The sequence below is a fragment of the Nestor notabilis genome, unplaced genomic scaffold, assembly GCF_000696875.1.
Source record: "Nestor notabilis isolate BGI_N333 unplaced genomic scaffold, ASM69687v1 scaffold21342, whole genome shotgun sequence".
In the NCBI taxonomy this organism is placed as follows: domain Eukaryota; kingdom Metazoa; phylum Chordata; class Aves; order Psittaciformes; family Psittacidae; genus Nestor; species Nestor notabilis.
Window position 1 is genome coordinate 26,284 of NW_009919961.1, and position 24,958 is coordinate 51,241.

General features: G+C 40.4%; 2 protein-coding genes across 2 annotated transcripts in view; both read left to right on the plus strand.

Moving 5' to 3' along the window:
- Positions 1-5,425, plus strand: part of LOC104402571 (gephyrin) — a gene marked incomplete at its 5' end in the record, with an annotated part of 30,888 nt that extends 25,463 nt beyond the window's left edge. Inside the window, 3 exons of the mRNA XM_010010475.1 lie at positions 1,066-1,169; positions 2,288-2,384; positions 4,419-5,425. Coding sequence (XP_010008777.1) covers positions 1,066-1,169; positions 2,288-2,384; positions 4,419-4,552 — 335 coding nt within the window. The remainder of the gene's footprint in view (positions 1-1,065; positions 1,170-2,287; positions 2,385-4,418) is intronic.
- Positions 5,426-16,146: 10,721 nt separating this feature from the next.
- On the plus strand, positions 16,147-21,150 carry LOC104402572 (protein FAM71D-like; the record flags this gene model as incomplete). Its single annotated transcript, XM_010010476.1, has 4 exons — positions 16,147-16,281; positions 17,815-18,017; positions 18,612-18,876; positions 20,912-21,150. Coding segments are annotated over exons 1-4 (842 nt in total), but the record flags the coding sequence as incomplete, so codon positions are not given.
- Between the last annotated feature and the right edge of the window lie 3,808 nt (positions 21,151-24,958).

The following is a 24,958-nucleotide window of genomic DNA, read 5'->3' on the forward strand; positions in this document are numbered from 1 at the left end:
GACATTTCACAGCACCTGTGTACGGTGTTGGCATCCCTAAGGAAAGTACGTGTAAGGTTTTCCTAGAAATTTCCAGAAGAGACAGACTTACAGGGGTATACTGAGGAGTTCTTTCTTGTTCCTGTCCTCAGAATTTGCCAGTTTCTTCCATCCAACAATTTCCTTGGGTTTTGGAAGTGGTACTATGCAGGGGTGATTTTTTCCCACAGCTCCCTCTGCCTTCACAGTAAATATTCTGTGCGTGCAAGTCAGTGCATCCACTCCGACATACTGAAAACAGAGACAAAAACGAGGGAGTGCCAAGGAACGTGTCACAGAATTCTTTTTTTCAATCCTGATCGTACCGCAGAACCAAAAGAGGGCAGCATCGCTTCACCACCTGGTGTTGCGATGCCTTGGAAATCACCACTCAAAATAAACAGTTCCTTAGGGAAATGGCTACAAATCTCTATCTTCTAAATCAGGAAGAATTTATTTTATTCCTCTTTCTCTGGGTTTTCACGGATTTCTGACTACACAAGGAATCCTGCTTATGATAAGCTGGTGGTTTTCAGATGTATCTCTAGTGCTCTTTCTCTCTCTTATTTTAGTTACTGCAATACATTTGCTTCCGGGAGAGAGCTCAGTGGAGCATCTGTCTGCTCATAGTATTTGTTTTAGAACCGTCACCTAGGAAAGTCCAGATGTGTGAATCAAGTGGTGTTTGACAGATGTTGGTCATACACGTCTCTTGTAAGCCAACAGAAAATATATAAATCGGTAGAAATCTCCTCAGAATTTGTACTAAAGCATTTTGCCACTATGTTAGGGAATTAAAAGTTATTTTTGCGTAGGTCTTGAAAACCTTAATCATGAATCAAGAGCCCTATCAGCTGGGACCTATCCATGTACACAATAGGCCCCACATGCCACTCCACTCTGGAATGAAATGTTTCCTGTACGTAGCATGAAGAGCTCTTTAGAGTTCTTTAGAAGCGCAATTGCTATAAAAAACATTAGATCACTTCCAGCATTTCACAGAGTAAATCAAGAGGGAGTCACCACCAACTGTTCTTTGTCCTACAGGCAACCCTGTCTCAGCCGTTGTCACCTGTAATCTCTTTGTTGTTCCCGCACTGAGGAAAATGCAGGGTATCCTGGATCCTCGGCCCACCATCATCAAAGCCAGGGTAAGAAGCTTGTCCTCAATTTGAAAATTCTCTCAAAATGTTGATGCACAGCTCTTCAGGCTCTGCAAGCCTGTCTTGTTTGTGGAATCTGACCCCTAGACTAATTCTGGCAAGTTGAAGGAAGTTCACACAAAACAGAGATACATCCTCAATCTCTGTGTCCCAAATATTCAGTCCCAAAATTTCTAGGAGTTAGATGACCATTTAATGGAGCAAGATACACAGGTGCAAAGGCAGTCATTTGCCAATCAGTCACAAAGGACGCTCTTCCTGTTTAAAAAAAAATAAATGATTTTAACCTGTGGTAAAAAATGCAGAGTGATCTGGGAAACCTGAAGAGAAGAGTTGGATAGTTCTGTACTAGCAATGGAAAATACAAACTTTCTGTTCTTCAGTTATTTATACAAGTAGCCCACATGACTCCCCACCCCCAAGCAATATAAATCCCTTAAACTATCCATTTCACTTCTAGAAGAAATCATGGATATTTTAACTCAGTTTAATAGAAATGCAAGGTATAGTGTTATAATGTATTATTCTTTTATTTTTGATTCAAATAAAGTACCACGGGTTACATTACTTTTTATAGTTTTCCTAGTGTTCTTGGCTATGCAGGTTTCTCTTGCTGCTTATCCTGTGTCTCTCTTGCACAGATCCTCAGGCATCCAGCTAAAATATTCTAAAACAGAGAGGAATTTTGCATGAATTTTCCGATGTGTTCCATTAAATTCCGTTGTGAGCCATCCCTTGTATCTCTTTTCATTTCAAAAATGGCCATTTCTCTTTTGTCAGAGCTAGCAGGATTTTGAATGTGAATAAAATTTTTATCTTTATGCAGTGTAATGCAGCAACCAGAAATGAAAAAAGCTTTTTTTCCAGAGAAATACTATTTTTAAACTCCCAGTAAAGGAACAATATTATATCACAGTTGTATTTTCCTTAAATATTGCAGTCTCTACCTTTGTCAGCTTTTGATCTTGCACTAGACACCATCTGACCTCGAAATGCAGGTCTTTAAGAAGACTATTTTTAAGGAAAAACAGTTGAGCAGATGATTCCATTATCTTAGTTCAATCTGAATGTGTGACATTTTCACCCTTTCTTTGCTTCTTCTACAGTTATCATGTGATGTAAAATTGGACCCCCGCCCAGAATATCATCGGTGCATACTGACTTGGCATCACCAAGAACCTCTACCTTGGGCACAGAGTACAGGTTAGTGTCCCATCACACAGACTGGCAGACATTCACACAGGTCCCTGCCTCCCTACATCCATGTCTAAAAACAACCAAGCATGTGCACACATTTTCATATAACCTCCCTCATTCAGGCTGATTTGCTGATATACTTATGCACATCCATACATGTTCAAAAAACACGTAGATGAGATCCTTAGTAACATGGTTTAGCGGTGGACTTGGCAGTGCTCAGGTGTAGTTTGGCTTGATCTTAAAGATCTTTTCCAACTTAGTTGATTCTGTGATTCTATGTATGTTATAAAATTCAGTCATGATAAGAGTTACCAACTTAGCCATTAAAACTTCCTTTATCTGAATAACCCATCTTTATACACGCACACAACACATCTGTATGCTTGCTATGTGCACACATTTCTTTTCATGAACATCCACCCATGCTGCTTGCACTCACAGACACATTTGCTTACTCATGCTGTTGTGCATGTACTGAACAAACACAAGTTGAAGCCTAGGTAGGAACAATACAGATAAAAGTATGATTCTAGCTGAACTGGAAAAGTAGAAAAGATAGCAGAGGCTGTATATGTTCTTTTAAAGCAGACCAAGGCTTTTCTTAGTCATGTTTGCCACCTAGGGATACTGCTGGATACACAGCTGCAGTTGAGGTAAATACTATATTTGAATACTTTATTAGCTGTGTAGCACTGGAAGACTGACTCTGCCAGTTACTCAAAAGATTCAGGTCCTTAAACAACTAATTGTCTTTTTGCTGCATCCAAATTGTTCAATACAAAGTACTATATGCAAGTCTCCACAGGATAAACATTAGCTCAAATGAATCTTACTGTTTACTCAGAGAAAGTTCTTACTGTTGACTCCCAAGATCACACAGCCTCTGACATATTTCCAGGTATAAGCCAAGGTATTACTTACATCTGTAACGCTGTATTTGGTTTAACTCTCAGTTTTTTGTGCACCACTTCTTTCCTTACGCGAAGAGATTATCTGGAATGATTTCTCTGTCAGTCTGGAGGTTTAAAACCCAAGAAACTGAAGGACACAACTTCTTATTGCATTTTTATTTTTTGTTGGTACTACCAATATGAGTCTGTTTTTCTTCAGGGCACGTTGTGAAGCTGAGTGTCCCAAAGAAACCCACTCTTTTGAGGAGGTGTATGATACGGATTTGTTCAGCCGGCCACCTAGGGTCCAACCCTGGGATCGCGCTGAAAAGTGTGAAGTCAAAGTGAATGTTTCCAGTTCCTGTCTTGTTAGTTCTCAGGTTACAGCTCGAGCTGGGTGCCTCTGGAGAGGGACCCGTACCCCAGATCACACCTTCCGATTATACCCATAGCCAATCCCCAAGTCCACTCACTTAGTTCTGATTGGTCATCTCTTGATTTCTTATTGGTTTTCTTTGTCACCAGGCCTTCTTCTGAGGTTACCTCATTCTCTTGGAATTGTTTCCTTGGTCCTTATCTTCTTCATTCTGCTCGCACCTGCCAGATTCAACTAGTTCTCTGTTAGCAACATTAGTCTTATCAAAAGTTTTCTCCCCATCAGTGCTTGTGGCTTCAGCTACTTCAGCTACTAGTGCTAAGCTAGTAATGCTAAATGAGACTATTCAGAGAGAATAAATTCATTCTATTTACTCTATAACAGTATATTAAGAACATTCTAGAATGTGCTGATTTTAGTCTTTCTACAATTGTATTAAGTATACAAATTGAAAAGTTAAGTAATTTTTATAGGATTAGAAATTCCAACAGAAAAGCAATTTACCATAAGATATAGCTAATGCAGAAGGCTGGGTAGGAAGCAGTCAGCAGCGGGAATGAACGTTTTGAGAGCCAAGGTGAAGAGAGGCTAATTCTCCGTGGAGTTCTGTGTTTCTATCCACTTTGTAACAGTGAGATCCCAGCTCTGTGAATAAGTTAGTTAGCACCATGAACATCTTCATAAGAACAGCTCTTGTTTCTCACGTGGTGTGTTGCAGTATTTGAACATAGCGGAAAACTTAACTGAAATTCTTCTCTCACTCTCCCGTAGGGAATCAGATGAGCAGTCGTCTGATGAGTATGCGCAGTGCCAATGGACTGTTGATGCTACCTCCAAAGACAGAGCAGTATGTGGAGCTTCACAAGGGGGAGGTGGTGGATGTCATGGTCATTGGAAGGCTATGATGCCACCAGCAAGAGCGAAGCTTTGATGCATGTCCACATATCATTGACTGTATCCTGTAATATGCAACGGCACAGCTAGTTTTTCTGATTTGGATAAAAGTTGATCAGTATAGTCAACATCTTGAACTATATTTCAAATGGAATTTAAATAAATACCTTTTAAAAAAAAACTTTAAAACAAATCTTAACAAAGAAATTTATTCTGATTATATCAAAGCAACTTTTTCCTTTCCTTGCAATTGCTTTGTGTGTTCAATGCTAGTTCTAATAGCGGTAGCTTTTAGTAGACAGCAGTAGGTGCCTGCAGAACTTGTGTTTTTTCTCATCTTTAAGATACAACTACTTATGCTCTTAAAACAAGGCTGTCTGCTTATTTATACTAGCGTAGACAACACTTGGATTTCCCTTATTAGTATGCTTCATAACTGCTTCACAGAGAGCTTCTGCTTGTTCTTTATCTTGTATCTCGTGTTGATGTGCACAGTGCCAAAAGCGGAGTGGCTGCACTGGGAACCCAGTGAAGCCCCGAGGTTTTCTCACCTCGCTGCGCATTCAGGGATCTCTCTTGTCCCGGCAGCCACCCAGCTCCGTACTCTTGGGCAGTAACTGGATACCTTTTATTTCAACAAACAAAAAAATTGCTTCCTTAAGTGCTGACAGCCTTTTTAACCAATACATTTAAAAATGTACAGAACTGAAAACAAAAAAAAATCAAAGACTGATCTTGTACAGATATTAGTGTTACCAGCATTCATGTGGAAATTAAATGAGCAAAGAAATAAAACTAATGTTAAACAACTCTGTACCATAACATTTTCTGTAATGATATTGAAACTTAAATGAATAAAAAAAATCCTCAATCATTATTTAAAATTTCCCCTGTTTAGCCTTGTTGTTTGAACCAAGAAAAAGTGGTTGAAGAGGATATTTGGGGTGGGGAAGAGGACAGGAAGGGAAATAGTATGTGGAACCTAGGGTCCATCCCTCATGTACAGTAAGTGTCACGAGTGAACTGAAAATACAGAGTAAGCACTCTCACTTCCCAAGGGACAAAATGGAAGCGGCTTTTGGTGGGGATTACAGTTAGGCTAGTCAAAGCTGGAGAATACTTTTTTTTTCCCATCTGAATTGCACAGCAGTTGCAGCAGCCCTTGTGCTGCACTGTGTGGAATTTGATAGAGCATCCTTTTTTTATTATTATTTCCATGAGATACTGGGACTTTCCAGCACTCACCAGATTATGTATTTTGGTAATTTCACATTTCATCTGGGATTATGACCCTAGCAGTGCCCTACAACACCTTGCTTCTAGGAGTTCAGGGGTAAAATGCTATCCCACCAACACCACTCAAAAAGCCAGACATTTGTCTGTAGTATTTTTTTGAATAGTTACTCAGGGAGGACACAGAAAACTGGCTTTGAACCCTGACCGCCACAGTGGAGCAGAGCTGTATGTCTGTGATAACCACAGAGGCCATCCCTGTGGTGGTTTTAAAACCAAACTCTTTGTTTGCTGTGAAACAGCCTGAATACTCCCTGCACAGACCATCGAAAAGGTTGAAGGCAGGTGGTTGGGCATACACCATGTTTGAAGACACTCCAGGGACTCATCATTCAGAAAAATAGTCTGATCTTATTTCTCTCTTCTGAAGTACATGTCCACGTTTGTGATCTCTCTGTGTAGCAGCAGGATGGTATCAAGTTAAATTCATGATGCCTGTGTTGACTGTACCAATATTGTAAATCACAGAAGGAGGAAGAGAGAGAAGAGTTAACTCATCTCTGAGAAATAATGTAGAACACTGCCTATTATAATCCAAAGGGTTATTATATAGTTAGAAGTTATTACTGGCAGCATATATAATGAAAATTGGAAATGTATAAAGGACACCAGTAACAACCACCTGAGGGAGATTGTATATGCAATTGGAAATGCCAAAGATGAAAGAGAAATGTGAGGAAACCCAGCCAGAAATACCTTGGGTCTGGTTTATATTAAAACCATTACGCAAAACAAATGTGCCTGAGAAGAGTTGGCGCGATGCTGTGTGTAACTCTGGGCTGCATTTAAACTGCATCTCAAACGGTATCTTAGCATTGTAACTCTTCATTACCATTGTAACAAATAAAACATCTAGAGGTTAATCACAGATAGTATAAACTGCTTTGGCCACCCTCTGTTTTTTGTAATGGCCTCTGACCAGTTTTCGAAGTTTTATGCAGGAAAATAAACTTTGCACTTTCCAAGAGAGGCACACAGCCCAGCCTTCATTAACACCAAAAACCATAGCATATATTGGAGAGGTAACTCTGGGACAAGTGTAATGAATCGTTTTACAACTAAGTCTCAATTATCAAGCCTAAAATCTGAAGAATCTGCCTTGGTTGTTGTAATATAAATGGATATAAATGTGATACAAATAGATAAATTCAAATGACTTCTTTAACATTCCCAATTTGCAGTTTCAGGGAAGGTTGGAAGCTTCAGAAAAAAGATCAAGGACAAAGGGATCTTCAAGTATGTGGTTACTTTGGTTCAAGGGTTGAGACTTGCAAATGGAAACACTTTAAGGAATATTTCACTATTTTTACTTCTCTAGATAAGGCTTTAGCACAATCAGAATAGTAACTTAGTCAACAAGAAGCAACACCAGCAAAGACTGAAGATAAGGTGGGTGTTACAACATTTGTAGTTTTCTTCTTTTTACATCATTTTCTTTGTGTGTATATGTGGGGAGGATCATGGTCAGAAACATACACAGTGGGCTTTCTGAGTCTCATTCATCCAGCGGGATAATACTACAGTGACCTACAAAATCCTGCAGCAGCTTTTGTACCCTGGCTACCTGGTACCAAAACCTTGATTGTGCCCCTGGATGTGAAACATGATACAAAAATCAGCTGTATTCAATCAGATAAGTAGAAGGGTAGACTGGCCTCTTCCAAATACTAATTTTAAGACTTGAATTACAACATTAATTCTGTCTTGATGTTAAAATATGCTAAACATGAAATGTCTTTGATCTGTAGGTAGTTATTACAGATCTGTGTGACCAGAGATAACTAACAGGGAATCTTTAACCTTTCTGATTCTTGAGCTGAAGGATTGCACTTAAAACGTATTACAACATGGATACTGCTTAAGGACAATATGGAACTGAAATCAGCCTGCAGGTTCTGTCTTTGACCTCCCCACCTTGCCACTCTGCACCAAGTGCTAAAGGTTGTCTTCTTTCACATGTCTCAGTGCAGAACACGTGTTGCTTGCCTCATGCCCAGTAAAGATGGTATTCAGGTCACTGGCACATACCTGCACTGACCACATGAGTGCCAGGTGTAGTACCTGGATCCACCTTTTCCTTCCAGTTGCCTTGTTTCAAAGTCTTATCAGTGGTGGGATGGCATATGCCAGCCTCATTGCCTTCATGTAATACCTTGAGCAGCACCCAAGGCCCACCTCAAGTCATACTCAGGAAAGCTTTTCAGACCGACACCTCTGCCAGCACTTGCAGGGCAGGAACTATGTCTGGGAGTCAAGACTTTATGGTGGGACTTGTTATTTTGGAAAGCAGATGCCAGACTAAGATGATCCAGCACTTCCTATGGCTCTCTATTAATGTTCTAATACTCAACTTCTCAAAACTAGCACCATCACCTGAACTGTTCATGAGGTTTTGTGTTAGATAAGAAAAATATACATAAACTCAAAAGAAACATACCACAGCTTTGTTTTCTTACATCATAACATGAGATGTTTCCAGGTACCAGTATTTGACAAAGAAAGGACAAGCAAAGTAAGACTGAGATAGCAAAAAGCCGTAAGTACTGATTAATGCTGAAAACACAACTCAAGAAGTGCATATTCACTAGCTATCAGGTTCAATAGTTTTTTAAAGGCAGAATGTCCTTCTTGGGAACATTTATTTAGTGTATCTGGATATATAGCTTTGTACTTCCCCTGAGGAACTAAGTGGGAGAGTAGGAGAGCATCAGATGAGGCATCAGACCCCAATTCAGGCTATCAAGCAGTAGATCAGACTGACCTGTAATGATCCTTACATTCTTCTTAATAAGAGGGAAAAGGGTAGGTGTTGAAATGCTCAAGCACAAAATTTGCCAATGATTTTATTTTGCCTTAGCTGGAAAATTGAAACTAGTTTCTAGTATCAGGAAAAAAATGTGAATATTGCCTGTCATTTATGCTGACACTTTCTGAACATTTCTAATAGACTTTTATCCAAAATAAATTCAGGAACATATGTCCAGCCTAATATTTCTTCTTTTAATTTCCAAATAAAATTGGAAATCTATTAATTTCCAAAAATTCCACGTAATAAACCTTTTGCTTAAATGCTTTGTATCTATGGTAGTCTCCTTCCTAAAGCTAAACTCAGCTGGTGCTACTCGCATGAAAAAGCCGAAATATAGCACTTCAGGTTAGACAGAGAAGGGCATTTATGTATGTAGCCAAAGAAATCAGAGACTCCTAGGAGAAGGGGACAAGGTGGTCAAAGTCACAATTATTGATGAAGACACAGGATTTGCAGTGAGGAGAATAACTGCAGCAGCTGATGATAGCTAAATCAGTAATCTGCAGAATACAGACAAGATACAGTTTCCCATAGTAGTATTTGGTCAGTAAGTTGCAATTAGGGCCCTTAACCACACAATGAAGAACATGATCTCTAATAACTGTAACTCCTGAAAGGTTTGGCAACGCCTTCACCTTCCTAAAGCCAGCCAGTCTCAGAAGACAAAACACACCATTTGCACCCCATTCGAGCATGATACTGTCAACAGCTGTATACGTAACATAATTGCTATTATTTACTCAGAGTGAAAAAAATTCACATTGTTTCTCTGTTTCCTTTTATTCACTTTTTTCAGGGTTGGTGGGATTTTTTCAAACTTGACTTTTGTTTGATGATAAGTATAACCCAGCCTCCATTCGGAAAGGTGAGTGCTATGCTGGCTTTAAACACAGCACTGAAATGCAGACACTTCTTTGCTGATTCATGAGGAAGAAAAGCCCGTGTGTTTTGCAAGTGTTGCAACCTCATGATCTAGTTTTCTGAAAGGGCTTAGTGACTCATGTTCAGCATTAGATTAAGACTTGCATCTTTGCCATGTTGCACACAAGCTGACAAAGCTCTTGGGATATAAAGCCTTCAAAAAGGCAATGCACAGATGCATGGTAGTTCTCTAGTTGTTGGGCTGATCTGCCAGGGATTACTTGCTCCATCCCAGCCTTGTACAGTGACATCCAGCATGCTCCGACCCTATGCAAGGACTTCTGCATTTGCATGGACCCAATTTGGGTTTAAAGATACAGGCAGCCAACTTAATTTTTGCAGAGTTAATTCACAACAAAACCAAAACCCGATTGTACACCTGTAACTCCACAGATAATTTCAACATACCAGAGAAAGCAAATACATTGGCATGATCTTGACAACCAGGGATTCAAAAGTAGAAGAAAAATACAAGATAGAAGGTAAGTTTACGTCTGTAACAGCAGCAGGTAAAATCTCAAAACCCTGATATAATCCTTTTGGAGGTATAGAACACTGCCAGATGGAAAGCTATATCCAGATGCATTTGCTTACATGAGAAAAACAGAAGTCATATTGCAATACTGACATGTTACCAGCCACTGGCACAAAAAAACTGTCCCACCGGACTGACTAGGAAGCATGTAAAGTGGATTTTGTCAGTACCCGACATTCTGCTCATGTGGATTTTACCGTGTCCCAAGGTGGTTTGAAAGGATTCCATTACCAAACAGGAATCAGAAAGATCAGTAGGACAAATGAGAGTTAGCACATCAAGGATGTAAATCTTTTCAAAAACAGCTTAACACATTATTACCTGTCTGACAGGAGCATTTCCCAACTCGGATGTTTGTTGTGGCTGAGTCACCAGTGACTTCATCAGTTTGAAATGTTGTGCTGATTGGGCCACTAAGGAGGACCCAATTCTGCAACAACATGTAGACCAGACGCTGGGCCACTAGAAGTCAACCCAGATGTTTGCAGACACAACTTCCTACACTGGCAATGGCTGGTACCAGGAGAAGGCAGCTTCTGTGGGTCTACTCCAAAAACTTCTGAGAAGGAGACAGCAAAGTTCCCTGCACTGTGTGGCCTTTGCACTTTTAGATACGTTTCTTTTACAAGTAGATAATGATCCATCTTCCAAATAGTCCCCCAGCACCCACAGTGTTCATGGCAAGAAGTCCCACATTTTCACGGTCTGAAGTAGCATCATCTCCTCTGTTTTCTTCTGAATCTGCCTGTTCTGTTTGATGCCACTTAGTTTTCACTTTGAGGCAGACAGAGAAGTCATCCTCACTGTACCACTCATAGATGGCTATCATCTGGATTAAGAGTCCTTAATCTATGTAGTCTGCCTTTTGTGGTCATGTTCTGTCTCTGACGGTCCATAAATTGGATTATGCTTGTGTTCCTCTTTGCACCCTCTTCAATTTTACTATATTCTACCTGAGACAAGGAGACCAGAACTACACACACATTAAAAGGCATCACTATCATCTCACATACCCACATAACAATTACTTCTCTTTGTTCTCTGCTTCCTAATAGCTAATTTTTGTTCTTCAGTGCTTCTGACCAATGTGTTTTTAAGGATATCAAAATACAGATAACCTTAAAGCCTCATTCTTAGTTGGTAGTAGTCAACCTAGGAACGTAATTACAATGACAGTTCAGAAAATGTTTTCCTCATAGACGTAATTTTACTTTTATCTGTGTTGAATTTCCTCAGCTGTTTTAAGTCACTTCCACTCTATTTTCAGCAATCCATCCACAGTTCTTGTTCCTTTCATTTAGCTACCTTCAGTTTAATCTGCTTATAGAGATTGCATTGATTACCTCATCTGAACATCTGTTCTATACTGTGTGAAAAGACCTTGGATGGCTTGACAGCTATGCTGTAATATTGATATTTTACCTTGTTATGTCTTATGCCTCATCTTTTCTTGTGGTTTATTGCCAGCTGGATTGTCCACTGGTGCTGACAGCCTCTTCAGCCATGCTTTAGTTTTAGCATGCTGGTGCATTACTGCCAGCTGACCTAATAAATCCCACCTAAGGGAAGATCACCCTCATGCACACATGGAGAAGCTGCAGTGAAAAAAAAATTGGTTTAATATTTTCCTATAGCTTGCTTGTATTTGGATGAGGTTGCTGGAAGAGGCATGCTCATGGTGAAGACTGGTGGTCAGTCTCTTGGGATGTGCCTTTGCAGTGCCCTGAGGCAGGTGCATGTGCTGCACTCAAGGGAATTAGCTCACAGAAACTTGTAGGTGAGTAAACTGGAGCCAATGCTGATTACAGCTGGTTGTTTGGGGTGTGCTATGTCCTTCTGCAAACACGGTCTGTCAGGACTTTGGTGCCAGTGCTAGGTAGCTGTTCATCACTAAAAGTATTGGATAATGAAAATGAAAATGGCCTGAGAGCTACCTATCTGCCAGTCCTTCAGGAGGGGAGAGGTACACATGCAGATGCAATGGTACTTGAACCCATCTAAACAAAAGGTAGTTGGCACTGTACGTCCATGACTGACTTGCCATAATTTACTCCCTGTGGGCCAAATCTAATCAATTTGGCTAACATGCTATGAAAAGCCAGGGAACAAACCAGAAGACAGGATTTAATGTGCTCTTGGCAGCCCACATTGCTAAGGAGTCATGCTGCTGGCTTCCCCATTAACTAGAGTTTTTATAAGAGGTGGTGGCTAGGGTTAGATTAAAAGAAAAAATAACAAAAATAACAGTCCTATGTTAAGGAGTGGGATAAAAAGCACACACACAAAGGAGCACAGAGCAGATGGCAGTTAGGCGAATCCAAATAACACCCTGTGCCAGCTACTCCCTGGCACATCACAGGAGCTACCAGCCCACCAGAGACCCATCACTGCAGTGGCACAATGGCAGGCAGAAACACAAGTTAAGGATTCACAGGGATGCCTTGGCTGGGGCCCTGGCCAGGGCTGTTGCAGGAGTACCTCAGCCCCTGCCCATATCTGAAACCCATCAACATGAAGCAACAGGAGGGCTCTCACAGTCACCTTTCAGACAATGGGAGGTTACTGTCTGGGAGGGCAGGACACATTACAGGATGCAGAGGAAAAGCATTTGTAGGATTGCACGAGATTTATGAGATGTTTAAGGGAAAAAACAAAAGTGGTGAAAGGAATGGGTGTAAGGGGCTTGGGGAAGAACAGATGTAGAAAAAAAGAGCGATAAAGGGATTAAGAGGATTGGTCAAGTGCAAACAGGTATGCTTGTCTGGCCAGGCCCTGTGCCCTGCCTGATCACTACAGTCTGTCCTGTCTTATTAGATGTTGTTTCTAACTCTTTTCCTGGTGAAGAGGCAAGACCATGGGAGGAGCTAGCTATGGGGGGAACAGAGGAGTCCCAGACAGCTGTTGGAGACACCAGGGGGTCTGTGGGTCACATGAGACTCATTTGTGTGTGTTTTGTATGTATATAGGTGTCTCCATTGTGCAAGAGACCTAGAAAGACCAAGGATCCAGGACCAGCTATGGGGTGAACTGTGTCTCCAAAGCTGGCCGCTGCAGAGACCGTGATGTGTATATGTGTTTTTACACATCTGTGTTTGAGTGAGGGGTCTGTATCAGCAACAGGAGTGGGGTTACAGCCTCAGGGGTTCCTATGTCCAGGTGCTAGCATCTGGGGAGACTGGGGTCCAGGGGCCAGATACTGCCTGAGCCCAGCTGCTGAAGGGATAGATATCATATATACATGTCTGTATTTTCCACTAATGGACCTTCATCCTGATCAGCCAGAGAGGGGAACAGGATAAGGCCGCTGATGCTGTATTTGTGTGAGTGCTGTGTACATGTTGTGTGTGTGTTTGTGTTGTATGTCCTGGGAGGGAATACATGCTCAGCCTTATTGTTGGTTGCACCTGGGGACATGTTGCTGCAGCAGCCTCACTTCCACAAGACTACTGGATTTACCTCATCTCCCACAAAAACGACAGTCCTTGGGGCTCTACTGCTTCCTAAGTTTTTCTTAGCTCAGACTGTCATTCCTCTAGTATCCACATACTACACTTACTGCACACTACAAGCAAGGGCTGAGTGTATGTGTGTATAGGGTAGGTAGACTTGCACCTTCCATGGTTTACACAAGAGCTGTGACCACTTGACTTCATTGGAGTCAGTCTCCTCCAGCTCAGTTACTCACTCATGGTGGTGTTTGTAATTATAGTTCCATTGACTAGAGAGGGAAAGGGAATTCAATGTTGAAAAGGGCTTGGTGGTGGTGGTGGTTTTGCTACAGTAATGCTATTTATCCTTCACAGCTGATACCAAGCGGGGAAAGAAAAGCACCATTGTTTTCCATGCTGGATCAGAGTTGTCTTGTATAGTGGAGAAAGCAGAAAGAATTTCTACTGGAGCTTGCTATGTCAGTGCATAGTATTACTGGACAGTCCAGAGGCTGTTCTGTGGTGGGCCCTATTAAGCAAGGGAGGCTGTGTACCTACCCAAAGGAGGCTGTGTACCTGCAAGGGAGATTGCACAACAATTCTTCAAACTGTCAGGCAACATAATCCTCATTTTGCAATACTGATTCTTATTCAAGAATCCTGGTGCTCAGTCATGGCCTGAACCCTGTTCAAACACCAGGCTAAGTTGGAAGCAGCAGTGGTATGGCATCAGGTGAACAGGAGGAGTTAATATCATAGGTTGATTATGGTATTACCTGGGTGATCTAAAAGGTTCTCCAGTAAAAGAATGTATATAGAGAAGATAAAATTTACAAACCTGAGCAAGACACATGCCCACAAGTGCCATTTTAGATTGGCTCGTTAACACTCAGGCCAGGGCCCTGAGTGCACCAATAGGCCTTAACCGCCCTGAGCAGCTTCACCTGGTGGGTGGGTCCACCCGACAGCCCTTGCCTGTGGTTCTTTCAGCTACACATAAGCACTGGCTTGGGCAGGTCGCTCTTGTTAGAGAGAAGCTGTAGGTGTATCTCTTGCCAGCTCTGACTCCTGGGTGGACGTTCTTGGACATTTATTACAGTTTTGTCTCCAGTCCTGCCTCCTGCTACTACTGACTGGGTTCGTGCAACACAGTCTCAGGATGGACTCCAGATCTGGTTTTGCATCTTGTCTGTGTCTGTTAGTGGACCCTATTACCACCATCCTGCTCAGCCCATTCACTTTGAATCCTTCAGGATTAGAGGACTGTGCCTTGACTGTTCAAAGCAATGCCTCTGACAAGGTCCACCTTGGCTCCCAGCTCATCATCCCTCGTGGAGCAGACCATGCTGCTGTTCCTGAGCTGCATGAACAATAGCTGTGCAAAAACCTCTGATGTTATCATACCCTTAATGTTCTTCTTTTACAGGTGAGTCTATGCTACCTGTTACCCCTGTGCCCTGATGCAACTAAGAAATGAAATTGCTGTCAGTACTGATGAGAGCTCAACCAGGTGATGTATTGTGATGTCAGCAGTGATGGGGCTGGGTTCTTCCAAACCACTCTGCCTGCCTGTTACAACACTTGCTGCCTCATGTATACAGATTCATACGCTACTTTTCTTCATGTTATTACTTCTTAAAGAAACTCAAGAAGGGAAACCATATCATCAAGCCTGTGCATGATGCTGCTGCCAATCATTGGTTTCTAGTGCTGGGAAAATTCCAGCAGGCTCTGCAGAAGGGACTAGTGCCCTCTCTTTTCTTAGACATATTCATAAGTGTAAGAAATGGATTGATCTAAGTAAAATAAGGTAAAAAGTAGAATAAGTAAAAAGAATAGGAAGCAGAAGTCTACTACACCTACTTTTTTTTTTTTTTTTAAAGCCTGTTAGCAGGGTATTTCTATTCTTGGCATTCTGCCACTTACTGAGCAGTTATGAACAGATAATTTGACTTTTGCATCTACTTGGGTTAATAGAAATTAGCTGTTTAATGAAGATGTACAAAATTTAATTAACAAGTAGCATTTAATATTATTTTTTTCCCCTCAATGAGTCAATCAATATTATGTTACTTATTCTCCAGCTTTTGTGTTAAAGTCAGCCTGTTCAGCTGCTGGAGAATTTCTACTTCAGAACATCTCTTAAGTCTCTTCTTGACTCTTAACAGAAACATGTGGTCCAAGAGATGCAAATATAGACGTCACTATCTAGCACTGAGAACAGCTCAAGGGTTTCTACTGTTGTTGGCAAATACAGAAAGTTATCTTAACAGTGACAAAAATAACAAAAATTACTTATAAACAAGAAGAACATAATGAAGTGTAGAACAGCATGTGCAAACTAGTGTTTAGAGGTTCACTGGCCTTTTTCCCTTAAATAGTAAAAGAGGAGTCAAGAGCTATGAGAAAGCCTTACTAAGTTCCCTTTTGCACTTGAGATTGCATGTTCTTAAAAATGTAAGTTTGAGGGGGTGAGGTTCTATTCTTCAGCAGTATAATAAAGCCTGTCAAAAAAGATTATGTTTGTTTTCATAATTATTGGAGGGGAGGGTGTGACAAGCCTTCTGATCTCTATTCCCTTTAACTTGCAAATTTATTTTTGTTTTCTAGAGAGGCGAAATGAATAGCAAGCTTGATTTTAAGACCATCAGTTCAAGTCAGGCATCCATTATGGGTGACCTCCAGAAACTTCTTAGCCAAGGAGAATATGCTCCTTTTATCTCTGCTCCCATCTTAGAAAGCAAGTTTGTCCAGGTAAAAAGTCATTCAAATTAAATTATTTGGCATGCTCAAGGTAAAGTTGCTTGCAATTATTACCTTTTTTCCCCTCTCTCAGCTCAACAGGTATTCCTCATTCATTTGTTCTCACTATTCTTACTCTCTGTCCGCTACACACACATAGGTAATGTTTCCTCTCTCTAGAGACTCATTATGCTCATATTCTAAAGGCAACAGTTCAGAAACCTATGAACAGCAATGCTGCAAATTAGAGAAGGAACACAGAGTGGTGTTTTCACTCTTCTTTGTCAGCAGTTCACTCCTTCCTATAGCAGCAGCTAGAATTGTTCTAGCAAATTCCTGGTTCTGTGCTATCCTGTTAATGTTTTCAGCCATCAAATCTAGCCTATATGGCAGCCAGCCTTTCCCAGGCAATCCCTCCCACACAGTTGCACCTTGTAGTATCCTTGCATGCAGTATCACCGCCCTGCCTGTTACTTAGCCTAAGCACTGGCCAAAGAACCCTGCAAGACTGTGGCAACAGTCTGCACTCCTACAATACTGCATTCACAGTGAGTCTAAGATATCTGAATTCTATTTGCATGATGTATCTGAGCTCTGTTTTTCATAGGGTTTCATTACTTCACTTTGTGATAATTGCAACATCCTTTGGTCTTGCCTTGATTAATTCAGTCTTGCACTGTTGATACACATAGAGAATGTTAATTAGCTATGAGTCCCCATTTTCAAGGTACTTTATGATTTATCCCTGCTTTATTTATCAGACCTCATTTGCTATCAAGGAAGCAGTTGCCTTTAACCAGTCAACTCAAGAAAACAGCTCCATCACTGACTCATTTACATTTAAATGGAAGGAAGAAAAAAAAAAAAGCCTTTGATCATTTTTACATACTGTCTCTCACACATGGGAGGAGATTCTACTGGATATCCGTTAATTTAATGCACTATCCTCCCTCAGATTTCTTTTTAGGACACACTTCTTCTCTGCCTGTCAAAACCAGATCCTGTCAATGGTACATCACATGTGATTTGATCACATTCGCCACCTATTATCTCCTTGTATTTTCTCGTTTTTCTTTCTGTAATTTCAAGTCTTACACATAAATTACCTGGAATCATTTTCCTTCCTGTGTTTGTACAGTGCCTAGCAGGACCCTGGTTTGTAACGAGGTCTCATTACTATCACAGGATTGCTGACAAAGACAGTGAGTCATCAGAACAGAGTGCCTCTTCCATTGTATTTACACTAACAGATAATGGTACTCAAGAGGTTTCTGACCACAGCAATCAGATACCAAATTATTTGGACTGCAAAAAAGCCAGCGATTTCCAGTCCTCCTCTACTATGTTTCAACTTCTTTCCTTTGTTTTCATTCACATTCATTCACGTTTTGTTATTCCACATTCTCCTCTACCCTCACCAATCCAATACATAAGCTCTAGGGCCCCCAAGCCAAAACACCGTTAAATGTATTGGTAGCATATTCTCTGAGAGGTCACACAGCAGATGTCAGTGTTGATGGGGCTTTTTTTGTTGTTGTTGTTCAGGTTAATCAAAGAGGGGAACCAATTTCTGTCCATAACCGACCCAGCTGCGTGACCATCGGCATCTGTCCTGCCGATCCCACGTTACTAGTGCCTGAGGCAATGCTGGTAGCATGTGAAGTGTCCCTGTTCCCACATGAAAGTATGAAAAACTTCTGGAAACTCTCAGAGATGCCATCCCCTATGGAACAGCTAGCACTTACCAGGTGAGTTAGCACTGAGAAGGATTAAATATTTCTTTGAAGAATAAATAAGAAATATGAATGTATTTCTCATTTCCATTCAGCATATTCCTTCTTTGAAGGGTCAGTTTATTAACAGGCCTCATACCTGCACTGGCTCTTTGTTCCAGCACTAACACCATAAAGCTGGGAGAAACTCTTAAATTCAAGTACAAATTTTTAGGCTCCATTCCAGTCATAATTTCAGGCCAATGCTACCCACGTGCATATAGATATCTTGATAATTACAAATACTTATTACTTTCTAAATATATCAGAAGCTGAAAGCTGGTAGGAAGATTAGGGGTACAGGATTGCAAACGAATAGGGTAGTGGAATAAAGACACTGTAGAGATGCGAACTTCCTTTACCTCCATTCTGCACACTACTGCCCAGCATTTCTTCCACATTTAGCTAGGGTCATGCAGAAGAAGAGTGTCCAAGTCCACTCAGCAGATCATTCCTATTCTGGTTTATCACTTTCAGTCTTACTTTATCTGTAGGTCTGACAGACACAGTATCTTCTTTGAGAGAATTCTCCATTTGTGTTTAATGATGAGTTTCCCCCTTTTTTTATAGGCTCTTCCCCTTGAAGTTTGTGGAACTCTCTGTCCACAGCACAGTTAATCATCACCTCATGTTGAAATTAGTAAATGGCCGTTCCTATTACCTAGAGCTCTGTGCCCCACCAGACCAGCAACAACACCTATTCCACATGTGGCTGCAGCTCATCTCTCTCCTGAAACCCCCTGAAGATATCAGCAATACCGAAGTAGATGTAAAATGCAAGGATTTTGACACGTGTCCCAAGAAAGTTCCTAGCTCAAACGACCCATCGGAAAAGGTGGGTCTTCAGCAAACAGGTATCAAAATTTCAAGCTGACCAATTGGAAAGTATCACTTGTGCTCATATTCTGTACTATCTCTCAAGTCATATATTTTGAGTGCTTTAAAGGAGCTACAGTTCTGTTTATCAAAATAGTTGGCTTGTAAACTCGCTGCAGAATTTCAGGGTCCTCCTAAAGTTTTGCGAATCAGTAAATAGCATACTACTTATTGTTCGGTGTTCAGCTTTCCCTCATAGTTGGGGGTATGTTCTTAAATAGTTCTTTTTGACTGAATTCAGTCAAACCACTGAATTTCAGTGGTTTGACCACAACACACTGAAAAAAAGCAGAGAAGGAAAGATGCAGCACAGCTGAGACCCCTGCAGGGGCTGACACCTAATTAAGCAAAGAGGACAAAGTCATTTGGTCCATTCAAAGGACAGAAAGAGAAAGTTCTTGAGGGAAATGTTACAGCAGGCAGGCAGAAGGCAGCTGCTCATTGTAGCTAAGAGAGAAACAAGGACAACAGTGAGGGTCAGCAAAAATGCTTCAGGTCCTAAAGAGAATATCACATACAGAAGTTTCACTAAAGTACAGAAGGGACCTGTTACTTTAGCGTCACACTTAGGAAGCAATTGGGTGGCTAATGATGCTGCTCAATCTTACCTAACTCTATTTCCCCAAAGTTCCAAGTAAACATTTTGTCAGCACAGTATTGGTGAGTCTTTAGTTCCCATTCAAGCCAGCTCATCTCTCAGCCAAGCACAGCCACATCCGCAGGGAGAAGAAAAAACAAAATCACATGGCCAGTGCTCAATGCTGCACGTACAGAGATAAGGAACAACTTTGTGTATGTGCAGCAGAAAAAATACAAGGGAACTAGAAAAATATAATTTTTGAGAGAGGAGAAAACTGTGAGAGATGATTCTTTCAAGAAAAATCAGTGATGAGGTAAACAGATGACTGAAAACAATCTAGGGGAAAGCTATCATATTAAGATTAGATTTGCAGAAAGTATAGACTCAGATTTGGCTGAAAAATCTGCACAGCCACATCTAACCACCACACCGGTTAAGTCGAGAATACATAGATTGTAAGAAAGTAAGTATAGGATTTACAAAATTTTTTAATTTATATTCTCCTGCTTCAAATATTCCTACATAGCCACCTTTCTTCTGGGTTTTCTGCTTTCTCTCTTATTGGATGTCAGACACTAGACCCTTGTTCCAATTTCTGGACATAAACTGGCCTGATATGAATATCAGGTCCTGCATGTACAACAGATATTACTAGTGATTCAGCATACAAAAATCATGACCCAGACCTGGAATCTCAAATTTTTTTTGCAGAATAGATGTCTTATTTTTCCAGTTTCAGTACCTTGTGTTTCAATACCTTGAGGTGTTGGCTTTTCCACTCACTACTGGCTTTTCCACTCACTACTGGCTTTTCCACTCACTACTGGCTTTTCCACTGATAGTTTTTAAGTTTGAATTATTACATCCTCCCTGCTCTCTTTCTGTTTAGTGAGAAAACTGTCTGCATGTGAGAAACGAGTATCTCTGCCTCAGCTACTTAAAAGCAGGATGCTCAGAAAGATTTTCATAAGAACCAATCTCAAAATCTGGACAGAATGGGAAGCAAAGATCTTTTCTTAGTTTCTGAATATGAGCAAAAAGAGGAGAATACTCTGGAGATAAAATTGTCCTGGACATGAATCAGAAGCAGAGAACTTGGAGGTGAAACCATAAACAAATCTCAGAGGTTAAGCTTTGGACCTGTTATCCCTTGATGGACGGCATAGTCACCTCTAGGCAAAGCTGCGGGCCAATAATCACTAACAAACTGATAATGTAGGAGAAACAGTAGTCTCTCTTCTAGATAAATATATCACGTTTCCTATGGATGGTCTGACACCACTTTATAGCTGAATATTCAGTATATAGGGGACTGTAGGAAAATACCACAAAGTTCCAGCTGTGCTGATCAACCGTGTGTGCAGATCTTTATGTCAGTTGCTCACATCTGTTAATCTTTCCTTTTTCCTTTAAGAGGGATGACCCACAAGGTGTGCTGAACCCCAAAGCAGAGGAAGAAGTTGTTATTAAGCAAATCTCCTCCAACCAAATTCCCCTCTCAGATACAGTGGATCACACAGAAGAGAGCAGAATAAAAGGAGAAACCTTCTACAACAGCCTGAAACCAGCAAGGCAGGAAATCACCATGCAGTCAAAGAATATGAATCTTTCTCTGGATATGAAGAGCAAAAGCTCAGAAAAGAGGAAAACTAGGTAGGTATGCTTGGAAAATGAATCTAATATAATTAATTTCTGCTGCTGACTTTGAAAAGTGAAATGTGTCATCTTTGTCTGCAGCGCTTTTTCGGGATTACTGTGATTTTCCTAATGCTTTAATGGATTAGGAACCTGAAGAATACAGGGTGGGGGTTCCAAGTATCTAGACTTTGGTTTCTCAGATGTTCAGGGGTTTTAGAAAGGCCATTCCCCCTGCCCACTCTCCCATACACTAGGTCCACGCAGACAGGAGCCAAGCAAAAGTGAATGAATGCTCAGTGCTTCAGTGCTATTATATTTAAGTGCAGTCTATACCATTCAAGTATCTCTATTAGTGTGCCTGTGCTTCAAAACAAAGCTTACTATATTATTTAGCACATATTTAATATTGATCCTGGTACATAATGGTATTACCAGGCTAAGACTTTTTCCTGAATTTCTTGGCAATGGCATGATGGGTTTTTTGATTATTTTTTTTTTCCTGAACTATATATATATATATTTATTTTTTTTAGGGCAAGTACAACAAAGAAAAAAAGGGAAAAGAAAACACAGACTCCAGGTATGATGTTTTTTCCAATATTGACTTGCTTGCCCGTTGCTATTCCTAATTCAATTACAGATGAGAAAAGCTGAAACTTCATGAGCTGGGAGTTCCTTAGAACAAATATGCCTATATGTGCCAACAGATCAGCACTTCTCATGTTATTAGAAGGTACCCTTTGCTCTTTTCCTGATGTGATCACATCTCACCTTCCAGGGTTCAGCGTCAGGTTTCTTCTAGAAAGGCCTTTGCCTGATGGCAGCCATTGCAACTTCACTGCAAAATCAGATAAAATACAGGATGGTGGAAAGGGTGAGAAAGATTCAGGCATAGGACAGTTCAAAGTTAAAATGTTGGCCCATATGTCCTCTGCTGATGTGCTGTAAGGCTTCCCCAAAACCATGCCTGAGCATGAAGTTACCTCCAGATAGTGTGTCTGCAGTGTCCTCTAAGCATGAGGTCTGGACTCATGTTCCAAGCAGAATGTGGATGTGTTTCGGAGCACTCTCCACAATGTCACACTGTGATTAGCATTAGCATCCTCTCTGACATCCTGCATTCCCCTTTTTTATACGTCTCCATTAAACACTGCTATCTATGCCTGCCAAGGAATGACAAAAACTGGAGCCCCTAAGCTTATTAATGCCATTTTATGTTTATACTCATGATCATGAGGTGTGTGAATGAATCAGTCTCTTAAACAAAAAGCTGTTCTCTCTGCATACTTCTCCATTTTACTAAATCACAAAAGTTTGAAAAAGCTCTTGTTCAATCAACACCATTTTTTGTGAACATGATGCTCCCGTGTGCTTCTCTTTGTAGCTGGCTGGTAGGCTGCATGCAGTTCACTGTCCTAATTGCCAGTTGGTGATCTTAAAGTGATTTCCATGACCTGGAAGGAAAAGTATTTTGGTTTATGATGTACTCTCTTTTTCTCTGTCTGCACATGTCTCCGTCCACTAAAACACATCTATCTGACTGAAAATCTTGTTGCATCTCTCTCTACATACCCTTTGGTACATTAATAATTTTTAATACCTCATTGTTATGTTCTTTTTCACTCTCTTTTTCTCTTAGGAGCCATTCATTTTGAAATGGGGATACTGACAGAGAGCAATGGGTTATGAGGAGATATAAATTAGTACATGCTCAATAATTTTTCTCAGCACTCCGCATGAAAGGGAGGCAAATAATGACATATTTAGTTGGCAATAACAAATTTGTGCAAAGTCCTAGATTATTGTACTCTTCATTTCAAATTCATTTCCTGCATTTTTAAATTGTCTGTGACACACAAACAGTGCCAAGCACCTAAATTATATTTTACTTGGGCTTAGTGCTATAGTATTGTGCTTCTTGTGATTTTATTGTGAAAATTGTAATAATGAAGAAATAGTGATCAGAACAGAAATGCTTGATATATTTTCCTATTACGTACATACAATCATAATAGTCAGTGGAAAAAAAAAAAAAAAAAGCCTGTCTTGACAAATCCAGCATTCAGATTTGTTGCATTGAGGAAAGGGGATCTGCCTATTTATTTCCATCACTTCCACCCTAGAGTTTAGTGCCCATTTTGTACTCTGTATAAACAACAACTTTTTTGTATAGATTTTGTAGTCATATATTTGCAGTGCATTTTCTATAGGGAAGAAAAAAATCTGACTGTATTTCCCATTGTTTTCTTTCTGTTACCGTCTTTGCTTCTTTCTCTGTCTGTTTCTTTTTCCCAGTCACTTACGTTTCAGCTTTCCCTCTGATCAGCTTTCCTGTTCTTTTTCTCTAGTTCTAGATTATTCTTTTTCTCACTTTTGATGTTCTTTCAATGCTACTCTATGTGTCTTCTTCTTTTTAAATGGTACCTTCCTCCAAAGATTCATTCCTCCTCCTGTGTAACTGTGTCCCTGCTCTTTCGCTCTTTTCCTTCCTTTTCTGATCATGCTTCTCCCAGTCTGCATCCTACTATCAATTCCTGAATTTGCCATATTGAATCAAAGGTAGCGTGTGCTCTTCATGGGCTTCCTTAGACCTGCAGTCTCTCTTGTCTTCTTCTCAACTACTGGTCAGTCTCCACAACAGAAATTATCTTCACATAACCCCCAGGCAGCTGAGAAGTATGACAATACCATGTCAACAGACACCAGCTATGCGCAGGTTTTTTTTACACCTCTCAGGTGTTCTGTAAGGACTAAAGGTGGTTTCTGCTGTGAGGGTGAGTAGATGAGACACCTTGTAGGAGTGACTGAGGAAGAATAGGATGGGAGAGATTGGGAAAGGCCAGTTTGGAATACCAAGCACAATTCTAATAAACTTCCCACAAAGGCAAAGCAATTCCCTCTGGCAAGTCAGTTCTGTCTTTGTGGTTCTTGATGAATGTTTATCTTCTCTGTCCTTTGCACTGTTGATTCCTTGTGCTTCTTTTTCATTCTCTACTTTTGTGTGCTGTCTTCCTCATGCTCATGATGTTTCTTTTCAGAAAATTTCAAGAGTGACAAAAAATCAAGTAGGCTGCTTCAAGTAATACCTGGGCCATTTTTCACTAAAAAGAAATGAAAGAAAATAAAGCAAAGCATCCTGGACATCAGATGCAGTTGGAACAAGGACAAGATATACACACAGAAGAAAAAATTCCCTTGCATACTTCAATTCCATTCAGAACCTCTTACTATTACAATTCATTATTACTGAAACACGGTCTCTGCATTTCCCTGTATTAGTTCACAACTAGCAACAACAAATAAATTTTGATCCTTGGCAGTGCAATCTACATTTTTCAGTGACTGAGACCATTTTTTCAGGGAGAAGATTTGTAGTCTGCAGCAGAAGGCAAAGAAATAGATGCTTGAATTAACTTCATAATGCCTGACTATGGCTTACACTTTTATAGAGGGACAAGACAGTTTCTCATGCAAGCAACTTTTAGAACATTTCAGAGGTACAAGCGACAGAGAGTAATATGAGGTAGTGAGCACAAAATCATATTAACACAGGTTTTATTTTTGCCAATGAACTCCTAAATCAATGTTAGCAAATCACTTTTACTTTTTGTTCCTCAGCTGCTTCATTTGTAGAATGAGGATAGCCAGACCTTTTTTGAAAATCATCATGCAGTGTACTAGTGAGAGCCATATGAGAGCCATATGATAAGAATTTGGTATTGTTGTTAGTGTTGTCATTATTATCTAGACACTATAAACATTAGTATCCTATTGGAATACTGAGAACGTACCTGCTGCACTATGAAATATTTTGCATTAAGCA